Source organism: Chiloscyllium plagiosum, unplaced genomic scaffold (assembly GCF_037043375.1).
Source record: "Chiloscyllium plagiosum isolate Xiang-an unplaced genomic scaffold, Cpla_swu_hap1 HiC_scaffold_22, whole genome shotgun sequence".
NCBI lineage: Eukaryota > Metazoa > Chordata > Chondrichthyes > Orectolobiformes > Hemiscylliidae > Chiloscyllium > Chiloscyllium plagiosum.
In genome coordinates this window covers 44,656,446-44,680,138 of record NW_028270160.1, presented here as the reverse complement: position 1 = coordinate 44,680,138, position 23,693 = coordinate 44,656,446, and the positions used below count along the sequence as shown (strand labels likewise).

Sequence of the window (23,693 nt, the reverse complement as noted above, 5' to 3'; positions counted from 1 at the left end):
TAGATTAGATTAGATTAATTCCCGACAGTGTGGAAACAGGCCCTTCGGCCCAACAAGTTCACACCAGTGGAATATCTGGTCAGCATAGACGGGTTGGACCGAAGGGTCTGTTTCCATGCTATACATCTCTATGACTCTATGACCCTCCGAAGAGTAACCCACCCAGACCCATTTTCCTCTGACTAATATACCTAACACTATGGGCAATTTAGCACAGCCAATTCATCTGACCTGCACATCTTTGGACTGTGGGAGGAAACCGGAGCACCCAGAGGAAACCCATGCAGACACGGGGAGAATGTGCAAACTCCACACAGACAGTCACCCAAGGCTGGAATTGAACCTGGGACCCTGGTGCTGTGAGGCAGCAGTGCTAACTACTGAGCCAACGTGCAACCGAACTATCGGAGAGTGGTGAATCTGTGGAATGTTTTACCAGAGGATTGTTGAGGCTTGGTCACTACGTTCAAAACTGAGATAGACAGATTTTTAATCATTAAGGGAATCAAGGCAATGGGAAAAAGGCAGACAAAAATGAAGCTAAAGATCAAATTGGCCAAGATCTTATGAATGATAAAGCAGACTCGATGGGCTGAACGGCTTACTTCTGCTTCTAAGTTTAAAGGTCTTGTGCTTTTCAGGTCCTTAATCCTGAGAAAGACCTGTTAAATGCCTGGCTAGTACTTAAAGTTGGGGCCTTCCCTAACAGGCAACATGGGGTTGTTTCTGACTTTAAATCTGGCAGGCAAAACTCTGATCACTTCTATTAAATTTCATCCATAGTTTAAGCATGTTTGTGTTTAAATTTACACAGTGTAAACAAAGTTATTCCCCAATTCAGTAGAATCGCATGACTTAAATTTGTGGCCCGCTATCATTATTGAACATGTGCCTAATTAATAATTGCTGCACTGTAAGCAATTTGTTCTGTGCAATGAATGATAAGTTTTAAATGTGACACAGTAGTAATAACAATATTTTCTTTACAGGTTCCCAAATGCAGTTGTGGGGTGAGAGAGAAAAATTTGTTGCACAAACATTTCTTGAAAAGTGTCAATGAAAATTTGTAGACAAAGTCACCGCAGATTGTCTACCGGTCAGTCTTCCTAGCCAGAAGATGTGCAGAGGAACTTAAACAGAGGAGTAGTTAAAAATTCCATTTAAAAGGGATAATTAAATTCATTAAGTTTTAGATATATAAAGCTACATGAACACTATGGAATAAGTGGCACACTGCAGAATCAAACTGGCCTTTTTATATTCCAGGTCCCAGGTTGAAATCCAGGCCAGGGCAAGATGTCTACTCTCTGCAGGTTCTTAAACTATGCAATGTGACTTTGGATTGTCTCAACTCAGTTTAGAAATAATGTTTAATAAATGGATCTGGTGCATGCTTGAAGGAGGTAATGAATCCATAAAGCAGATAAAAACGATGATCCCATTCTCCAGTTAAATCAAAAATATTTATCTTAAAATGATCATAGTTTAAAATGAAAACTGTTAAATTGCACTAGGAAGCAATTAGAATATTTTCAAATAACCTTGGCCATTTACATAATCTTCCGGTTACAAAGGCCTACTAACTAACTCAAGACCAACGTTGTCTAATTAAACTGCATAAATATCAAATGCCCAGATTCATTCGCATTTAAATTTTAATCAAAACATTTGAAAAACATTTGCAAGAAAAGCAGTTAGTAGAGCGTTTAACAGGTGCATGCATGCAGACTTCAAGCTACCAGAAGCACAAAAGAAGCCAAACCCACTGCATGATTCCTTGAAGACAAACAACCCGAGGTTCTACCTACAGGTTGCTTCAGTACTGTTGAAGCTGGAGAAGGATTATAAATTAGATCTTCATCATTAAAGAGCTCTTCAGTGTTCATTCCTAAAGCTGCTCCCATGTCGAGACCCAACTTCTTTTGCAACAGTTTTCTCTGATGAGCTATTCTCTCCTTGGGGTCTATTTCTCCTGTAACAGGGAATACACATTAAAAAAGTTCACGAATACATTAATCATCAAGGGGAACTACAAATCCCAATTCTGACCTACAGTAACATTTTGGGACATCTTACTTAATATCCCAGTTCACAAATTCAAACAGAATATATTAATAAATAACCAGTGACATCTAGATAATACTTTTAAATATAAAACAAAATCAAATTTTGGCATTTGCAAGGAGTGATGCAAGGAAAATTAAGGATACCAGATGGAAAAGATAGGCTCTTAAGATTTTTTCCACTTACATTAACTAGGGAATGTTAATGAGACCAACATACTCAGATAAAGTGAGACCCTTGAGAATAAACTGAAAAAATGGAGAATGGCAAAAACTGTGATATTTGGCATGGTTCTTGACTATAAGTAGCTGTTTCGTGCCATGAGAAAAATAAAAGCTGAACTGGAAAAGTTATAGTCCTAGGAGTGATGTACACAGAATTGGAAGGTAATGCATATTTGAAGACTTGAGAAGAAAGGGACTAGTTTATGGGTCTGAAAAACTGAGGCAAGAATCATTTTGAATAGTTAGCAGTAACATACGAGCTCCAAGTATTTAGCCAACTGAATTTAATATTGCACAGAATGGGAAACTGAGGAGAAATCCATGAACATTAGTTTCCACAAGAACTAATTACAACCAATTCTAAAACATAACTTTTTAAAACACTTATCTTTTATATGCCAATCTTACATTTTAAAAAAATTCATGATATGGATTTTGGTGGACGAGACAACAACATTTGTTGCCCAATCCTAACTGCTGGGAGAAAGTGAGGACTGCAGATGCTGGAGATCAGAGTAAAAAAAAATTGTGGTGCTGGAAAAACACAGCCTGTCAGGCAGCATCTGAGGAGCAGGAAAATCGATGTTTCGAGCATAAGCTCTTCATCAGGAATGTGAAGAGCTGATTCTTCATTCCTGGTGAAGAGCTTATGCTCAAAATGTCGACTCTCCTGCTCATCGAATGCTGCCTGACTGGCTGTACATTTCCAGCACCACACTTTTTCAAACCTAACTGCCCTAAAGAAGATGGTGGAGAGCTGCCTTTTTAAGGTACTGCAATTCATTTGGTGAAGGTACATCCACAGTGCTGTTGTGTTCAGAGTTACGGAAGTTTGATCTAACAGCACTGAAGGAAACAGCAATGTATCTCCAAGTCACGACACTAAGTGAGGGGAACTTCCAAGTGGTTGTTTCCTTGGCATCTCATGCCCATTTTCTTCTATATGGTAGTGGTCTTCAGTTTGGAAGATCTTATCCAAGGAACCTTGAAGAATTTCAATTCCATTTCTATTAATTAAAGTACATTTTGTGCTGAGAGGGTCAAAAGCTGAACCACATGAATTCAACTATAGTTCAGGGAGTGACAGACATGGAATTGGAAGACAATGGTACACTTGAAGTTACAGAATTTCTATTCTATTTCTTTAAATTCCTAAATCAGATATTTAGGTATTGACTTCCTATCCATAGTGAGAAAATGTGGGTTATGCCCCATTTCTTTAATGTTATTCAGGAAGATGAAAGACTATAAAACTCAATAAAAAAAGAACTGGACACAAAGAAACCATCTGAAGAACAAGTTTGGAAGTTCTCTTTGAATGTATTTCTCTAATTTTATTCCATTTGCATTGCAATTCCTTTGAGTTTACTTTCCAAAAAAAATCGAGACTATGGGGAGATCAAGAAAAAAGCCAAATGTCACTATGTAAACAAACCATTTGTTTTTAAAGAATCTTATGATGCAGAATTAATATTCAAGTGATTAATGTAGTTAAAATTAAAAGATGAGTAATCATTTATTCTTCATAACCTAAGAAAGGGTTGAAGTTTTTTGCTTCTTGTTTCAAGTATAGGATATCCCTACTAATAGGTTGTCAACAGCACCATGATACTGAATCAGCTCTACAAATACAAGTCACATTATTATATTAAATTAGATTAAGATAAATTGGAAAACAACCAAATTCTATAAAAGGTAGATCAGACTAATAGATAGAATGAAATAATAATCCATTTTGTCCAAATAATCAGGTGCATACCACTCCCACAGGAGTTTTTCCTCCTGTAAGTTATGCTCAAGTATTGGCTGAAAAGTGAAAATAATTAATTTTGTTTCAAGTTAAAAATTACACTTATGAGATCTCAACTCAGGTGTAGTAAGTAGTGGAAAGTAAATTATTTCCAACAGCTTACAGCCTTTTCTTACGCCCCTTCCAGGTTACGAATATTTTGAGCACAGGGAGGTACAGGTCAATAATACATTTTTGCCTGTTAACTGATCCTGAATTCATGCAGTGGTAGACATTTAAGGAATGGTTTGTGACTTGCAGCAAAAATATATCCCAGTAAGTAGGAAAGATTCGAAGAGGGGAATAAACCAACCACTGCTAACCAAGGAAGTTAAAATGTATGAAGTTGAAAGAAAAGGCCTTTAAAAGGAGGCAAGAGTCAGTAATAGCCCCGAAGGCCGGATGAATTCACAATCCAGCAAAGGAGGGCTAAAAGGATAAGAGAGAGAAAATATGCAACGAGGAAAAACTAGTGAGGAATATATAAAAATCTGACAATAAAAGCTTCTTTAGATAGATATATATATATATATATATATATATATATTTATTTATTTAAAAAAAAAGAGGTGAAAGTGAACATGAGTCCCTTAGAAAATGCATCTGGGGAGATAAGTTATGGGGAACAATGAAATGGTAGTGGTGTTAAACAGGTATTTTGCATCAATCTTTATGGTGGAAGATACTTTGAACAACACATTAATATTTAAGAATTGGAGGAGGAATTGAGTACCACCACCATACTAGTGAAAGAGTGTTGGACAAGCTAATGGGGTTAAAGGTAGAAAAGTCCCCTGTCCTGATGGCTTGTATCCAAGGATTTGAAAAGTAGTAGCTAAAGAGATAGTGGATGCATTGGTTATAGTTTTTTTTAAAGATGGAAATGTGTTGCTGGAAAAGCGCAGCAAGTCAGGCAGCATCTAGGGAACAGGAGAATCGACGTTTCGGGCATTAGCCCTTCTTCAGGAATGAGGGAAGTTGGTCCAGCAGGCTAAGATAAAAGATAGGGAGGAGGGACTTGGGGGAGGGGCGTCGGAAATGTGATAGGTGGAAAGAGGTCAAGGTGAGGGTGATAGGTCAGACTGGGGTGGGGGCGGAGAGGTCGGGAAGAAGATTGCAGGTTAGGAAGGCGGTGCTGAATTTGATGGATTTGACTGAGACAGGCTGGGGCGGGGGGGGGGAATGAGGAAACTGGTGAAATCCGAGTTCATCCCTTGTGGTTGGAGGGTTCCTAGCCGGAAGATGAGGCGTTCTTCCTCCAACCGTCGTTTCGCTGTGGTCTGACGATGGAGGAGTCCAAAGACCTGCATATCCTTGGTGGAGTGGGAGGGGGAATTGAAATGTTGAGCCACAGGGTGGTTGGGTTGGTTGGTCCGGGTGTCCCAGAGGTGTTCTCTGAAACGCTCCGCAAGTAGGCGGCCTGTCTCCCCAATATAGAGGAGGCCACATCGGGTGCAAAGGATGCAATAGATGATATGTGTGGAGGTACAGGTGAATCTGTGCCGGATATGGAAGTTTCCTTTGGGGCCTTGGAGGGAGGTGAGGGGGGAGGTGTGGGCGCAAGTCTTGCACCTCCTGCGGTTGCAGGGGAAGGTGCCGGGAGTGGAGGTTGGGTTGGTGGGGGGTGTGGATCTGACGAGGGAGTCACGGAGGGAGTGGTCTTTACGGAATGCTGATAGGGGAGGGGAGGGAAATATATCCTTGGTGGTGGGGTCCGTTTGGAGGTGGCGGAAATGACGGCGGATGATGCGCTGTACATGGAGGTTAGTGGGGTGGTAGGTGAGGACCAGTGGGGTTCTGTCCTGGTGGCGGTTGGAGGGGCGGGGTTCAAGGGCGGAGGATCGGGAAGTGGAGGAGATGCGGTGGAGGGCATCGTCGACCACGTCGAGGGGGAAATTGCGGTCCTTGAAGAAGGAGGCCATCTGGGATGTGCGTTTTTGGAACTGGTCCTCCTGGGAGCAGATGCGGCGGAGTCGAAGGAATTGGGAGAATGGGATGGCGTTTTTACAGGGGGCAGGATGGGAGGAGGTGTAGTCCAGGTAGCTGTGGGACCGCCCACTCCTGTTCGTATTTCTTATGGTCTTTTACTACTCTATTACTATAATTAGATTAATATAGAATAAAAAGAGGAAAATTTGTAATATATCATTAGTCATGGCTCTTTCATTTCCTGTTGGGTATATTTGAAAGCAAACAGTAATTGTTTAAATGTTTGCCACTGTCTATTTACCATTGAATCTTTTAATGTATTTTTCCAATCAATCACAGCTGATTTCATCTTCATAATTACTTTTGTTTAGATTTAAGAACCTGGTTTCAGAATGAACTACATTAAAATTTAGTGGAAAATTCTAATCATACTGATTTGACTATTACCTCAAAAAGGTTCTGTTACAACAAGATTATTAACGAGCCCCTTCTCATTGCATAATGTTCAAATGGTTGATGCCAGAGTTGGTCCTTCAACATATTGCTCCAGAAAATACTCAAACATATTCCAGAATTCTTCTTCTATAGCTTAGTACTTGTTAGATTTACCCAATTTATGTAGTCACCCACAATTACTGCATTGCTCTTGCTACTTGCACCTCTAATTTCCAGATTAATATTGTTCTCTATATTTTCACATTTGGTGGCCTTACAAATATTTGTTATTACTTGCTATTTTTCAGCTCTACCTGAACAAATTCTATATCCTGCTATTCTAATTGAAGATCTTCCCTCGCTAATAGAACAATTACACCCCATTTTATCAATAGCACTCCAACTCTTTTACCTATCGTCCCTAAATATTGAATATCCTTTAGTTTCAGCTCCCAATCTAGGTCACATTGCAGCAATGTTTCTGTATTGGCAATTATATGACAACCCTTACTTCTATTAATGCCAACAAATCTCTTAAGTGTTTGTAGCATTCACAGCAAGTTAGGTAGAGTGCATTTAACTGTCTTTCTGATGCTATAATCGTGGGTATGTTCGCCAAGCTGGGAAGTTGATTTGCAGACATTTGATTCCCTGTCTCGGTGACATCTTCAGTACTTTGGAGCCTCCTGTAAAGCGCTGCTGTACTGTCTCTTCTGGAATTTACTTGGTTCTGTTTCCACTGCTTCCGGTTGTTCACTGTAGTGGGCGGTATTTTGGGTCTAAGTCTAGGTGCTTGTGGATGGAGACCGTGGATGAGTGCCATGCTCATAAACAGATGGTCATGCTCAGACATCAACTCACCAGAACAAAAGACCCTATACCCATCTTGTGCAGGGCAAATGTAATTTACAAGATTCCATGCAAGGACTGCACAAAACACTAAATAGGGCAAATGGGCAGACAACTAGCAATCCACATCCACAAACACCAACTAGCCTCTAAACCCCATGACCAACTGTCCCTAGCAGCCATACAGATAAACGACAAGGTCTACAAATTCGACTGGAACAACACAAGCTAAACAGAGGACAGCCAGAGAATTTCTAGAAGCATGGCACTCATCCATGGATTCCATCAACAAACACATAGACCTAGACCCAATATACCGGTCACTGCAACGAACAACCAGAACTGGCAAGTGGAAGCAGCAGGAATGGAACCAAATGAATTCTAGAAGACAATGCAGCAGCGCTTCACAGGAGGCTCCAAAGTACTGAAGATGTCACCTAGGCTGGGGATGAAACATTAGTAAATCAACTTCCCAGCTTGGCGAACATACGACAACTCTGGCAACCGGCACCCTAGCTTCAAATCTTTATGCAAACCTTGTCTTTCTGATACCATTCTGTAACTTGACCTTAGCTGATAATAAGAATAGTTTCTGCTGCTTTCTACTATTATCGCCAGCTTTTCTATTTCCCATAACTAGCTTTGTTTTATTCTATCCGAATTCCCTCTTAGGTCTCCATTTCCCTGAGAAGCCAGATTAAATAAATCCTCCTCAACAGCACTAGCAAATCTCCTTGATATCAGTCCTACTTCTGATAAAAGGTTAAAAAGTGTGACGCCGGAAAAGCACAGCGTGGCATTACAGGTAGATAGGGTGGTTAAGAAGGTGCAAGGCTTGCTTGCTTTCATTGCTCAGATCTTTGACTATAGGAGTTGGGACGTCATGTTGAGGTTGTACAGGATTGGTGAGGCTTCTTTTGGAGTACTGTGTGCAGTTCTGGACACCCCGCTATAGGAAGGATATTATTAAACTGGAGAGGATTCAGAAAAGATTTACCAGGATGTTACCAGGAATGGAGGGGTTGAATTATAAAAGGCTGGATAGGCAGAGACTTTCCTCACTGGAGCATAGGAGCTCGAGTGGTGTCTTTATAGAGGTTTATAAAATCATGAGGGGCATACAAAAGGTGGATAGCAAAAGGGTCTTTTCTCTAGGGTGGAGGAGTTCAAAAGTAGGGGGCATACTTTTAAGGTGAGAACAAAAGTTTTTAAAAAACAGATATGAAGGGCAATTTTTTTTTCCGAAAACCAGAGTAGTTCACGTGTGGAGTGAACTGCCAGAGAAAGTGGTAAATGCAGGTTTGGTTACAATATTTAAAAAAACATTTGCATAAGTACGTGAAAAAGGAAAGATTCGGAGGGATACAGGTCAAAACCAGGTAAGTGGGACTAGTTTAGTTTGGGAACATGGTCAGTGTGGAATAATTGGACTGAGGGGTCTGTTTCCATGCTGTGTCATCTTGACGCTATAACTGTTTCCAATACTGGTGAAATCTAAAGCCGTGCCTCCTGCACCAAATTTTCCAGCCATTTGCTTATCGCTCAATCTTACTATTTCTATATGTACTTGCATGTGGTCCAGGCAGTAATTCTGACATTACTCCCTTAGAAGTTCTGCTTTTTAAGTCGTTATCTTAGAGATCATGTCTTTCACAAATCATGGAATGAAGCTTAAACCTACAATTTCAAATAAATTCACTATTTCAGCTAGTGTAACATAATTTGAAAATCAAAATGTACCTGATTTCTCATGTTGGATCTCAAACTCTGCGCCAGCAGAGCCAAGAAGAGATGCTCCATGTTTCAAAAGCCGTGATATATCAAATCTATCAAAGCTCAAACGATCCAAAGATGCTTCATCTGTTGAAATTTGTGCAACAGTCTCTAAAATTAAATTCAACAGAAATTATAAATAATTACAGAAACCAATACAGCAATCCATATTGAACAAAAATACAAGAATTATTACAGATTTTTATTTTTAACCTTTGGAAAGAAAAACATTGCAAGTCCATCAAATGATATCTTTAGCTCACTTTCATATATGTGAATTTGCTTTCCTTGTAACTAGTTCTGATCACAAAGTAAAAATGGACACAAGTACAATCAGATACAAAAAAAGTTAAACCTGAAGCTCAACCAAATTATAGAATCAACAACGGTTACAAGACAAAAGGAGGTCATTTGGCTTATCACTTTAAAAAGTTAGCTCTCCGCACGAGCTAATCACTCCTCTGACTTTCTGTAATTCAACCATTAATTCAAACTTTGAGAACTCTACATGTGGTAAAAAGCATTAAGCATTCTTATAGTACAATGGTTTTGTGAATGTAACTTGAAGAATCCATCAATAGCTGCAGTGCAAAGGAACATGCTAGGCATTCAACAATACCATCAATAACCGATAAGACACCACATGGTAATGGATAAAAGAGAAAAGTACTAACTCATGCTGCTCATCAAGAGCTGATGCAGACAATTGAATGAATGGCTTCCATTTGTGTCATAACACTTCTTTGATTCTCTAATGTAGTTTCTACCTACACAATTTATAGTCCCAACAGTATAATTTGCAAATTTGAGTGCGGTTTTCCATCCAATTTAACAAGTTGTTTTTATTAACAATGAATAACCGAGGCCACATCACAGAGAAAATTAGTCACATTCTACTATTTAGAGTACCTGCCCATTCTCCTTTTGCTCTGTCTCCTGCCACTCAGATAAATTCTTAACTAAGTCAAGAAATTGCCTTTGAACTCACCAGTTTCAACTCCAAGCTCTTTCAAGGACAATATCAAATGTGTTCTGGAACTCTACAAAATTAATATCTATAGACAGACAGTTTAATTTAGCCACCAGTTCAAAAATGTCCAAACAAATTTGTCAAACGTGATCTATCCTTTAGAAATTCAAGCTGAGTCTATAATCGCCTCAAATTTTTCAAAATGTTGATTCATCATATCCTAACTAATTTTAACAATTTCCCAATAATAAATGTCAGGCTAACTAGTTTATAATTCCCTATCATGAAGTAGTTCTGTACTGAAATAGAAACGTCAACTCTCCACAGATGCTGCTAGATCTGCTGAGTTTCTCCAGCATTCTGTTTGTTCAGATTCCCAGCATCCTCAGTAATTTTCGTGATATAATTCCCTGGTTTCTGGCATCAGCAAACGTTCCTAAAATTGAAGGGTGTCATGCACAATTTTCAATTTACAAATTCATCCAGTTTACTATGGACAGTCTGTTTCATCCCATTGAAATCACCTGTACCTTAGCAGTTCAGTTTTCTGTGAAATGCTATTTTAATATGATTACTATTAAATAAATGCTCATGCATTGTTAGTCAATTGTTAGCAAGAGGTCATGATAGGTTGATGGTGTGGTGTATTATACTTTACATCGGATTTCACTTTGAAATATAGTAGAACCAATGATTTAAAGAAGGAAAATTATTAGACTTAACTTGGTTACAAATAGTTATCTTCATGAATAAAGAGAATGGCAATACCTTGTTTTATCTTTGGAGTAGGGTTCCATTCAGATACATTCTTCACTATAGCTTCTACTGCTTGGCCAGCTGCAATGCGAGTGTCCCAGTTAGGGCTGCGTAAATATGTTAATACCTACATTTTTCAAAAAGAAAAAAGATAATTTAAAAAGTATTCCTCAATATTTACTTGATTGAAATCATAGCCCGTATAAATAAATTAAAACAAGCAATTCACAAATTCATTATGACATTAACGATTACAGAATACTCCTTTCCATGGGTGTTGTGACTGAAGGTTAATCAATCACGTTGGATTAAGAAAAAAAACACAATCAAACAATCTGCTTAGCCACGTAAAGAGAGAAAATTGAAGCCAACATTTTTAATACATCAGTATTGAAGTATTCAGCTTTGAACTTGGCTGAATTTTTAAAAACATTTTACTGTTCTGATCAAATGCAAGCAATCTTACTTTTACAACGGAACTCATGAATTAGGTGTCTACACTGAATAAAGTGACCAATGATATTACTAGTACCTATGCTAAATGGAATTCCAATGCCAAGTATTATTGTATCAGTTTTGACTGAAGTAGGACAATCATACAACTACAGCTTACATCCAGGACAGAGCAACAGCTCAAGAATGGTGGAGAATACAGTTAAGGGCAGCTCAACGCTACACTCTCATTATTGCCTGTTCACTCTTCATCCTCTTTATGTGACATGCTGAACAAAATCATCTACTACACCAATAACACAGGGCAACTACTTTACACACAACACCAAAACAAGTTCTTCCACTACAACATCATCACATCTCAGCTCACATCTGCAACTATAATTATGGTACATTCCCTACTGCATATGGTTGAGATTTCTAGCAATGTCCTACTGGTCGAAAGACATTGGCTATGGTGCAGTCTAGTAGGGTACACAGAAGGAAGCAAGTCTGAGATTTTGCAGTTTCAGTTAGTGGATGATGCTCTGTATAATCTACCCTAAGTTATAACTCGCAGCAAGTGAAGAGACTGATTTGCAATATGGTCAAGAGAATTAAATATCACTGTCAGCGACCTGAAGGGATCAATCAAAAAGGTTTCACAACAAGAAATTCATCACTTTTCTTTGCCTAATTTCTCAATGGAGGTAAAGTGAAGTTGCTCTCTGCTGACCTCTAAGAAAACAGCTCATAAAGATCTAATGATCCCTTTGATGCAAATACCCCCTTTCCAGAGTTAGTTGGAAACTGCTTGGAAAACAAATTCTTTCTGGCAATATTTTTAAACTTCAATTTCTTTATAGGAGGACTTTTAATAAAATGAAAACAGCTGATCTTAATTAATATTTTATCGTGGGGTTAAAAAAGGACACCTTTCACAATGTCTCCCAATGTCTTTCCAAATGTAACAAGATTCATTAAGCATAATTTTCAGTTATATGCTATTTTCACCTAAATATAACCACAACACTACAAAGACTTGAAAATTGAGCACTTCAGTATGATACTGAAGATTCATAGCATTGTAAGAAGTGCTTAATATGTCATGGCACAAGTCCAGTTTTTCCACCCAACTGACCATTACAGGGTCAACCAAACCATTTGAAGGGAAGTTCATAGCATCCTAAATAATTACACCACTAAAACATCTTCTGGTCATTTAACTTACTGTTCTGTGGGACCTTGCAGAGCATAACGTTGTGGCCATGTTTGCCTGTATTACAATTGAGATTACAGTTCAAAATGACTTCATTAGCTGGAAAGCACTCCTGTAGCACTCAAACGACATGAAAAAACAGTTATGTAAAATAAAATCCTCCCCTGCAGTTACTCTTCCTGTCTTGTTATTGGTTTTTAACATTTTAAAAAGTATAATATTTATAGAAAATTTCTATCCTTCCCTGAAGGCAGACTCTAGGTTAAGATTTCACTCTTCAATCACCTACTGTTCTAAAGTACTTTGAGCAAATACTATCAATTACAACTAGACTTACATCTCAAAATAACTACTTGGACAATAATTAGCAATTTATAAATTTACAACACAACAGAAGTTAGTATCATCTGGATGATTGAAGGCAGGTGTGATGGAGTGCTAAAGTCATGTTCTAAAACAATTTTGCAAGGGTCTTTGATGGTGAACGGTCAACATTTACCATTATTATTCCTCAGAAGCAGACTGCAACTTTACTTATTTAGTGAAAGTGCAGCTCAACATGAAATGCTGAGGTTGCAGTCAATTATTACTGCTCCACTATTAGCTGTTTTGTGGAGCTCAAACTCTAGAATCTTCAACCCCTGCAAAACTAGAACACAATGAAATCAATCGATATGGTGAAAACCCTCATACCTTCACTCAAGTTTGAATAAGTCTAACATTTTTAAAATATAGTTTGTTTAGTATAACTGAGTGTTCAATGGCAAACTGGGTAATAACTATCGAACAACAGATCCACCTAATTTTAAAAAAGTTTGTCTCTTGTTAAAATGCCCCTTATGACAAAGAGACAAAACATTATGTGACTGTATCATCTACTAAAGAAGTTAGTGAGAATTGCAAGATATTCCCATAAAACCAAATGTGGCTCCCCACACCCCCACAAAATTAAAATGTAGCCTGTGGAGAGAAAAAAAAAATCATGTCGAGACCAAGGTTCACATTAGATTTCTCTAGAGTATTTTGGCCTGACATCCAATTATATAAATGTTCCAAATAAAGGAGGAATATTGTTTTTAGCAAATCATTTTCCCCCATGGGTCAGGCAGAAATGATAAACCCCATATAAAAGATTAAAACACATCATACAAAAATGGCCAAATGAGTAATAAATCTGGAGGATTGGGATTACAGCAAACAAGGACCAAAAACTGATATGAAAAGACTAGAATACAAATGCAATCTTATAAAAACAAAATGGACTGCAAAAGCTTCTCCAGGTACTTATACATAAAAAGGAAACATTTGGTTAAGACAAATATTAAAAGAGTCCATTAAAAGAGTCAGGAGGATTTGTAATGGGAATGAAGAAAGAGCAAAGCAGTAAATGATTACTTCTTGTCTGTTTTCACTTAAGATGATACAAGAAATATTCCAGAATTAGAGATGAAGGTGATTAGGGAGAATGAGGAGTTGAAGGGAATTTGAATTAGTAAGAAGTTGTATGAGAGAAATTAATGGACCTGAAAGTTGATAAGTTCCTGGGGCCTGACAGTCTACTTCCCAGTGTGATTTTTTTTTTCTCTCCACAGGCTACATTTTAATTTTGTGGGGGTGTGGGGAGCCACATTTGGTTTTATGGGAATATCTTGCAATTCTCACTAACTTCAGTGTGTAGAATGAAGTAACCAGAGAGATAATCAATGCATTGATAATGATCTTCCAAAATGTCATAGATCCTGGAATCATTCCTGCAGAATGGAAGCTTGCAAATTTAACCTCATATTTAAGAAAAGAGCAAGGAAAAGAAAAACAGGACACCATAGACCCATTAGCCTTATATCAGTAGTAAGAAAAATTCTCAAATCTACCATAAAATGATGTGATATATGGACACTTGGATAATAAATGTCGGATTGGGGATAATCAGCATTGATGGCAAATAGAAAATAGTGCTAGACAAACTTGATGGACAACTCATGCTGATAAGCATTTTGTGTTTAATACTAACAAAATTGATAAAGTTGAGTCAATGGACATACAACATCTAGGTTTTTGAGAAGCTTTTGAAAAAGGTGCCCCACAGTAGATTGATTAGCAAAATTAAAGCACAATGGACACGACATAACATGGATTAAGGATTGGGTATTAGATCGGAGACAGTAAGAATAAACATGGCATTCTTTTGTTGGAAGACTGAGACTAGTGCGGTACCAGAAGGATCAGTAGTTGGGCATCAGCTGTCACAATGATACACCATGCAATCTGAATTTGGTAACTGGAGGCCCAAAATAATATTTTCAAATTTGTAGATAATAAAGATTCCAGAGGAGGAATGTGTGTTGTCAGGAGGATGTCAAACATTTTCAGAAAGATTTGGTCAGGCTTAGTGATTGGGCAAGAATGTGGCAGATGTCACATATATTGGAAATGTATGAATTATTCACTTTGGAAGAACAAATATGCAGAGTGCATTTCTTAATGGTAAAAGTTTGGAAAATGTACATGTAAAGAAAGGTATTCTTGTCAATGAGTCACCGAAAGCTAAAATGCTACTTCAACAAACGACTGGAAAGGCTAATGGAATGCTAGCCTTTACTGCAAGCGGATTTGCAAACAGGAGTACAATGTTGCCTCAATTATACAAGAGCTTCAGGACTGAATCTGGAGGATTGTGTGCACTTTTGGTCTGTTCTCAGGAAAGATATCATTACAATACTTGGAGAGTAACCAGATTTATTCCAGAGTTGACAGGTCTGTCCTAAGATGAGATTGGGTGAACTGCGCCAAATACTGTAGAGCAGTGCTTCTCAACGCCCCCTTCTTATCCTTGAAATCATGCAATGCTCCCAAATCACCAAAGTCTGTTTTTGCACATATAACTGCAATACACTGTAGTGCTGAAAACGGAAAACTTTTGTGAAATATGTTTTATATACAACAAAAAATAAATGTTATCATTACTGTTCTTACTGTCCACCTACTTTTGGCTCACTCTGCATAAAATTTAGTCTGTGATAGCAAAATAGTCAATGCGATCCTTGTGGTTCATGTTTTCTTGCTAAATCATATACATTCTGTTCAATTTTTGTCAAAAGCAATCTCAGGTCACCACGCTGAACAACATCCATGCGATTGCAGGTCTTATCTTGTATTCTGGCAATGGCACCGAATCCTTTCTCAAACAAATAAGAGATAGGAAATGATAGAGGCAAAGCAGTTTGCACTTCGCTTAATAGCGGGAAAAGACATTGGGCAGCATCTTGAATCCAAAAAAGGGGCTCACCCATTTGCGAAAACCAAATTTTCATTGCAGTGTCATTTTGGCGCTCTATCATTTCTTCCTGAAGGCGAATGCCCATTTCTTCTGCGCATGAGATAAAGGGGGTCAGTCAGCCATGTAGGGATTTCCATCATGATTTTAATCAGCAAATCATATTTTCATATCATCCTGCAATGCACGAATGTAAGCTGAGTAGATTAGTAATTGATCATCAGTAACATCCTCCACGATATTGTTTAAACTCGGGAACTGGTAAAACTCACGATGACCAATATTCCGATGAAAGAAACCAAGTTTCGCAATAAAAGATGCAACAGCATTCATTGCTTTCATGAAATTCACATTATCTCCTTGTACCTCCATGATCAGTGAATTGCACTTATTGAATATATCTGCAAGATATGCACACAGTCGTGTTTCACAGTTTCGGCTTTCATACAAAGGTTTTCATTATTTCTGTGTAGGAATTCGATGATAGAATCGAACAGTTCATGGAAACGATGGAGGCATTTTACTTTCGAGAGTCATCTCACTTCTATGTGTAGCAGCAATTGCAGAAATTCATCTTCATTATCTTTACAGAGTTCGCGGAGAAGTCGTTCATTCAGAGCACGTCTCTTTATATAATTTACCACATTTATCACTACTTGTAGAGAATGGTTGAGGGCTTCATTAAGTTTCTTTGCAGCCAGATGCTGCCAATGGATAATGCAATGTACTGTGAAAACATGGTGGCACTTCTCTCTTTAATAATGTGACAAATCCCTGATGTTGGCCAGTCACAGCACGCACGCCATCCATAGCACAAGCAACAATGTTTTTGAGGGGAACAGACTTTTTATCAAAATAATCCTTAACGCAGTCGAAGATAGTCTTACCTTTGGTATCGGTCGGTAGATCCAGAGCAAAAAGTAGTTCTTCTCTTATTTCAATTTTGTCGATGAAACGTAGGTACCCCAAAAGTAAAGCTTGATTTCCGCATATAGCACTTTCAATTTGTAAGGCGATTTCTTTCGATATCAAAAGGGAACATAATTGATCCTCAACATTTGAGGCCATTTCATCGGTGCGCCTTCTCACAGAATCATTGCTAAGAGGAATACGTTTGATAGTTATTGATGGTTCCTGATGTAGCACGTTGATAATACTTCGGCAATAGCTGGAAGTACCACAATTCACCCACGGAATGAGGTTTACCACATTTTGCAATTAGCTTCGCTATGTTGTATGATGCCACAAGGCCATCCACATTTGTGGCTCCCATCTTTGAAAAAGCAGTGGAAATCGATGGTCGCTGATTGAATTTATTCTTTAATGTTTGAAAATATGCCAAATCTTTGACCTTTTTGTCACTGTGTTTCTTTTCCAAATGTTTAATAAGACGGGAAGACTTCATGGCCTCGTTGGAAAAACTTTGTTCACAGAGCAAACAGTGGTAACTGCTTATTAGATGAAGATTGAATAAAGCCATATCGCAAATACTCCATGCTATACTGCCTGCACTTTTCTTACTCGATGAGACCATTTTTACACTGTCGCTCGAATACCCTGATGGAATCGTGGGTATTACCTTATCACGATAATTTTAAGACGCTCAGACAAGTGGTAAAATCTGATTGGCTAATTAGCTGTAATGTGCATTCATTCTGTCACCCGGTAAAACAGTTGAAAAGCTGCGTTTCGTCTTCCTAGAAGTGACACAAGTTAGGTGATGTTGATCTCGGCAGTCGAATCAGTGCCATCTGCAAACGAGTTCAAATGGTTTGCCATTCACAGAGAAGACTGTCAACTATAGCGCAACAACCAATCAGAACGCACACCTCCATGGGTGCAGGGAAATAACAGACTCGTGTTATGCGACTATCCATCTGCACACAGCAATGTCCTTCAAGGACACGGCAGTCTTCCAAGTGATTGGTAAGCTCTCTACAAAGTTGTTCAGTGCTCCCTTGCTGCCCGCTTTGATTTCAACGCCCACCGAAGGAAGGCAAATGCCCCTTAGGGGGCGCTTCTGCCCCTGTTGAGAAACACTGCTATAGAGTTTCAAAAAACAAGAATTGGTCTACAAACTACAAATACATAAAACGGGTAGTCAGGGTGGATGCAGGCAAAATATTTCCACTAGTTGGGAAGTCCAGAACTGAGGGTGCCATTTAGTTTTGAGAGGAGATTTTTAACTGGGGTTAAAAAATATCATGCTGAATTTTAAGGTACTGTTTTACTCCTCAAAAAACAATATAGCTGCAAGAAAACATGAAATAATTTTTAAAATCTCACTCATTATGAATTTTGTTTTGGGTGGGGAAGGATTGACACTATGGAGAAAACTAGGTGACACGAGGGAAGATGGGATCATAAAAACACAATTTGTTCTTGGTATTTTGGAATTGCTTCATTACCAAGACCTCTGACTGTGTCTCCCAGAAGAGTCAACATCCTAACAGACATCTTCAAACTTTCGGTGATGTACAAGTGCAAACTATGTTCAGAGACAAAATTTGTTAATTTCCATTTATAGAAAGACCATTCAAACACAGCTGTGCCAATATGTAAAGCAGTATGCAGAGTTACATTTTTTAAAAATCTATTTTGAAACAGCAGCCAAAAGACATCTGTAATAGACCTTGAATTACTGAATAATGGTCATATGTTGTAAGCACTGTCATTTCAAAGACATTCTGCAGAATTCCATAGTACAGAAAATAAAAATAATGATAATGAAGGAAATACACTTAAATGAAACTGATAATTGTTGCAACAGGTCTATACAGAAATTATTGTTCTTGTTCAAATTTAAGGTTCTCAAACATTCTCCAATCACTTCATAATTTTAGTCCACGTTGTGATATCATCCAGCCCTACTGGTCCCACTTCATCAGTCACCAAAGATTGTTATGATTGTTGGACGTCAGTCATCTCAGCTCCAGGTCTTGTCTGCAGGAATTCTTCAGGGTCATGCCCTATGTCTAATCATCTTCAGGTGCTTCAATGACCTTCTCTCCATCATAAAAGGTCAGAACTGGGAATGCTAGCCAATGATTGCGCAATGTTAAGCACCATTTTCAACTCCTCAGATACGGATGCAGTACATACTCAAATGCAAAAAGATCTAGAAAATATCCAGGCTTGGGCTGACAAGTGGTAAGTAACATTCACGCCACACAAGTCCAGGCAATGATCATCCCATCACCACCTCTTGACATTCAATGGTGTTACAACCATTGAATCCTCCATTATTAACATCCTTGGGGTTACCCTTGATCAGAAACTCAACTGGTCACATCACAAACATAGTTTGGAAGGTCAGAAGCTAGGGATCTGGCAAGTGACTCACCTCCTGACTCCCCAAAACCTATCCACTATTTGACAAGGCAGGTCGGGCATGTGATGGAATACTCCCCACTTGCCTGGGTGCAGCTCCAACACCACTCAAGGAGCTTGGTATCAACCATGACAAACCAGCCTGCTTAATCAGCACCACATCAACTCCCTCCACCACCAGCAGCAGTGCATATTATCTACAGGGTGCACTGCAGAAATTCACCAAAGATCCTTGCGCAGCATCTTCCAAACTCACGACACTTGTATCAGAAGGACAAGGCTGCAGCAGTCACATGGGAACACTACCACCTGCAAGTCTTCCTCAAAGCCACTCATCATCCTGACTTGGAAATAGAACACCATTCCTTCACTGCCGCTGTGCCAAAATCCTGGAATTCCCTCCCTATGGGCATTGCGGGTCAAACTACAGCACGTAGACTGCAGTGGTTCAAGGCTGCAGTTCACCACAACCTTCAAAGGCAACTAGGAATAGGCAATAAAATGCTGGACACCAGTGATGCCCACATCCCATGAATGGATTTAAAATAAAAAAGCTCTGTTAATGCAAATGAATATATAAATACTGCTTAAACTGCTTATGAGATTTTAACTTAGCCCCCTCCTCCCTTTTACATAATGTGTTCAAGACTCACAGTAAAAATACTTCAACTCAACCCTTGTTTTAGATTTAAAGCTTGGGGATAAAGGTATGATCCCTGGTTATTAATCCTTCTAACAATTAAAGAACTGCCTCCTTATCCACCTTAGCTATGGTCCTCAATCTTATACACCTCGGTCAGTTCCCCTCTCAACCTTTGCATTCTAAGGAAAACAGTCACAGCATATCCTCATTGCTCAGATTCTGCAACCCAGGCAGCATCCTTGTAAATCTCCTCTGCACCCTCGCTACGGCAATCACCTCCTTCCAAAGGTAGCGACCATAACTACACATAGTACTCCAGTTGAGGCTTAACAAGTGTTCCAGTATTAACATCCTTGCTCATGTTAGATGCTTGGCTAAAGGCAGGTATCACACACGTCTTCTTATTCACCATATTCATTTGCCCTGCTATCTTCTCGGTTCTGTGGATATTACATCAAGGTTACTCTGATGATCAGTACTTTCCAAGTTCTGACTATTTATAGTGTAATTTCCTTGCCATAGTAGCCTTCCTAAACACATTATCTCAGACTTTGCAGGATTGAGTTCTATTTCCCACTGCTTTGCTCAATGGAGCAGTCTGGTGATAGCCTCCTCCAAGTTATGGCGATCCTTCTTACTATTTACTACCCTACCAATTTTCATGTCATCCATAAACATCTAGATTACACAACTTGAAAAGACTATATCTTTCTATTTTTCTGCATTTTTGATTTTTATTAAGAATTATACCGCTAGAGATGTGCCAGCATGAGGCAGCGCACAAACTGAGATTCAGCCAGCCCAAGTAGATAAGTTGTAAGTGGAATTATGATCAGTTGTACATGACATGGGCCATCAGCTTGTCAACAATCTGACTGCCGCCCGGGTAGCTGAACAGCCTGTGGGTATGCTTGACACTGGCAGAAACACTTGGACCTTTGGAAAGGGAGATGGTGTGTCTTTCTCTCCAATACCGAAGCACTCAAGAAATCCCTTATTAACTATTGCGAGTTCATTTTCCCTCATTAATTGCATAGTAACTAGCCAGTAACTAGGAGACTTTTAGTTAACGTACCAGTAACTTCTGAACTCTGTAAAGAGGTGAAAAGGACCTGAAGAGAGAGCTCAAAGAACAGAAAGACCTGGCAAGTAAAAGGATCATCTTAAGGAACACTGGACTGGGGCCACTGAACTAGTTTCCCATTTTCTTTCACCCCTCCATTCATAAACAATGCTTTTCTTGCTTTCTGCCAACACATGGAGAGATTTAGAAAGGACTTAGAGGTTGAATTGGTATAGTTATGTGTCAACAATTCACAATTGTTTACCTGTAGTTAGATCCGTTTAATTATAATAAATAGTAATCCTTGTTAAGCACAGAAACCTGGTGCTTTCTGTTAGCCTGGATTTGACAGATAAATTGGGGAAGTTCTGTACATTATTAAGATATTTAACTTTTGTGACAAATCCAAGAAGACTAGGGTTTGACTATTAGTTTGCTCCCCTGATGAAGCATGACACCCCTACATTTTACAAATCATTAATGTATACTATAAATTGCAAGGACCACAGCAGACAGTCTTGCTGAACCACCCTGGAAACAGGCTTCCATTGTCAGAAACATCCCTCTATCCTCTGCTGCCTGCCTGTGGATTCAACTTAGCCTTGGATCCAAAGGGCTTCTATGATCAGTCTGCCACAAGGGACCTCATAAAAAGCCTTGCTAAAGTCCACGTAGAACAAATCAAATGCATTACCCTTACCAATATTCCCAATTACTTGTTCAAACAAATCCAATCAAATTTGTCAAACATAACCTTCCCTTAACAATCTCATGCCCACTAGCCCAATTAATCCATGTTCCTAAAAGTACAGATTCATTCTTTCCCTCAATTCTTATGAATATCTCCCCCACCACCAAGGCTAAACTGACTGTGTAATTTTCTGGTCTCTCCATTCCTCTCTTTTTTAATAGGACATTAGCAGTCCTCCATAACGTTTATTTGTAATCTCAGGAGCTACTCTAATGTTATCCAAAAAGGCTGCCACTCTGGGCACCCCTTGGTGTATGTTCTCCAGTACCCTTTGTTTTCAGCTTGTGCCATTTTTTCAAAGGCAAAGAGAGTGTACTCATACAATCTTTTGTGAGTATTTTTAGTAATATTCTTCGTGGATGAACCAGCAAGCTCCAGGTGAAGGCAGGTACACTTCAGACTAAATAATTTTTTGTTTGGTAAAGGAAGCCCCAGAAGTCTAAAGAGGAACTGCGATTTTCTGGCATTCGATTATCCGAATTTCGCATTTCCGAACAAGATCGCAAGGTCCTGATGTTGGCTAAACTGTGTTATCCGGCATTCGATTATCCAAACTTCAATTACCAAAACAAAATATTCTCTGCCCATGTTATTCAGATAATCAAGTTCCTCTGTATTGTGTTTGTTGTGATTTTCCCTTGCAACTTGCTCCAAATGCCAGATAAATTTAAGTTGTGAAACAAAGATAGAAATAAAAATAGGCAGTGCTAGAAAAGCTTAGCAGGTCTGGCAGCATCTGTTAACATTTCGGGTCTGGGGACCTTTCCTCAGAAAGACAGTAATGCATATTTTTCAATTCCTTCTTAACAAAAGAAGTTCACATGCATTTACAGTGTGATGACAAAAATGTAAAGATGCATGAGTGTGTGGTGCTCATGAACGTGGCTGCAATGCTGTTTTCCCGCTGACCTTGAGAAAGGGAGGAGGCAAAACTAGGAGCAAGCACTGCTTCAACGACACCTGAAGAATGGCTGAAAAATTCATACACCATTTAAGCTAAAGAATTTTTTTTTTGTTTTGCAGGATCCAGAGATTCAAAGTAAGTGAGCACTATTGCCTGCTGTCTTGATTATTTGATTTTTCCTTTTGTAAAATTTTATAGTGGAACTTTGCTACAGATTTGAAACACTATGAATCCAGTAGAGCTAAGGATCTAAAAATAGCATACATCAAAACACCCTGCTATTTTTAAACGGAAATGTGAAAATGTTTGCACTTAAAACTAGTCTCTCTTGCACAATAGGGGGAAAAAAGTGATAAGGGTTTGCAGAGTAAGGGAGTCTGGAGTCCAAATTGCTAGATCCTGCTTTGCTATAAGATGTGCAATCTATTAAGCAGACTAATAGCCTGGCACTGTGCCTGAACCACCAAATGTTCAGACAAAATGCAAAATAAGTTGTGTAAGAAAAAGAACAACTATGGATGCTGGACATCTGAAACAAAAACAATTTGCTGGAGAAACTCAGCAGATCTGGTAGCATCTGTGAGAAGAAAACAGAGTTAACATTTCAAGTCCAGTTACTCTTTATCAGTACCATTAGTAGCTAGGAAAAAGAGGTATTTATGCTGAAGCTGAAGTTGGGAGCAGGAGTGATCTGATCAGATAGGTGGAGATGGAGTGCAGAGAGAGAGAGAGAGAGAGAGAGAGAGAGAGAGAGGTAACATAACAGGTCAGGACAGAATGAGTCCTAGGGGTCGCAGTAGTCTAGCTGTCAGTCCCGAGATATGCTCCTGATGTATGGTAGTGTGGCTAGTCCTTTTGGTTGTGGTATGTCCTCGTTCCGTGGTCTTTCTCTTAGGCATCTGTTGATGAAGTTGCGCGGGTATCTGTTTTTGGCGAATACCTTGTATAGGTGTTCCTCTTCTTCTTTTTGCAGTTCTGGTGTACTGCAGTGTGTTGTGGCCCCTACTACTGCGATTCCTAGGACTCATAACGGCACACAAACCAACAGCCACGCTCAGACAACTCACCAGAACGAAGGACCCGATACCCAACATGAGCAAAACTAATGTAATGTACAAAATACCATGCAAGGACTGCACAAAACACTATATAGCACAAACAGGAAGACAGCTAACAATCAGCATACATGATCAACAACTAGCCACGAAACGACACGACCAGCTATCCTTAGTAGCCACACAGACAGACAACAAGCAACATGAATTCGACTGGGACAACACTACTATCA

At 39.0% G+C, this 23,693-nt stretch overlaps 1 protein-coding gene across 2 annotated transcripts in view; it reads right to left on the bottom strand.

Annotated features, from left to right (window-relative positions):
• Positions 1 to 23,693, bottom strand: part of btaf1 (B-TFIID TATA-box binding protein associated factor 1) — a 127,297-nt gene that overhangs the window by 86,036 nt on the left and 17,568 nt on the right. Inside the window, exons 3-5 of one of the 2 annotated variants that reach the window (XM_043712509.2) lie at positions 10,802 to 10,916; positions 9,031 to 9,174; positions 1,767 to 1,972 (exon numbers count right to left, since the gene is read on the bottom strand). In XM_043712509.2, coding sequence (XP_043568444.1) covers positions 1,767 to 1,972; positions 9,031 to 9,174; positions 10,802 to 10,916 — 465 coding nt within the window. The remainder of the gene's footprint in view (positions 1 to 1,766; positions 1,973 to 9,030; positions 9,175 to 10,801; positions 10,917 to 23,693) is intronic. The other variant, XM_043712510.2, reaches the window with a different exon arrangement.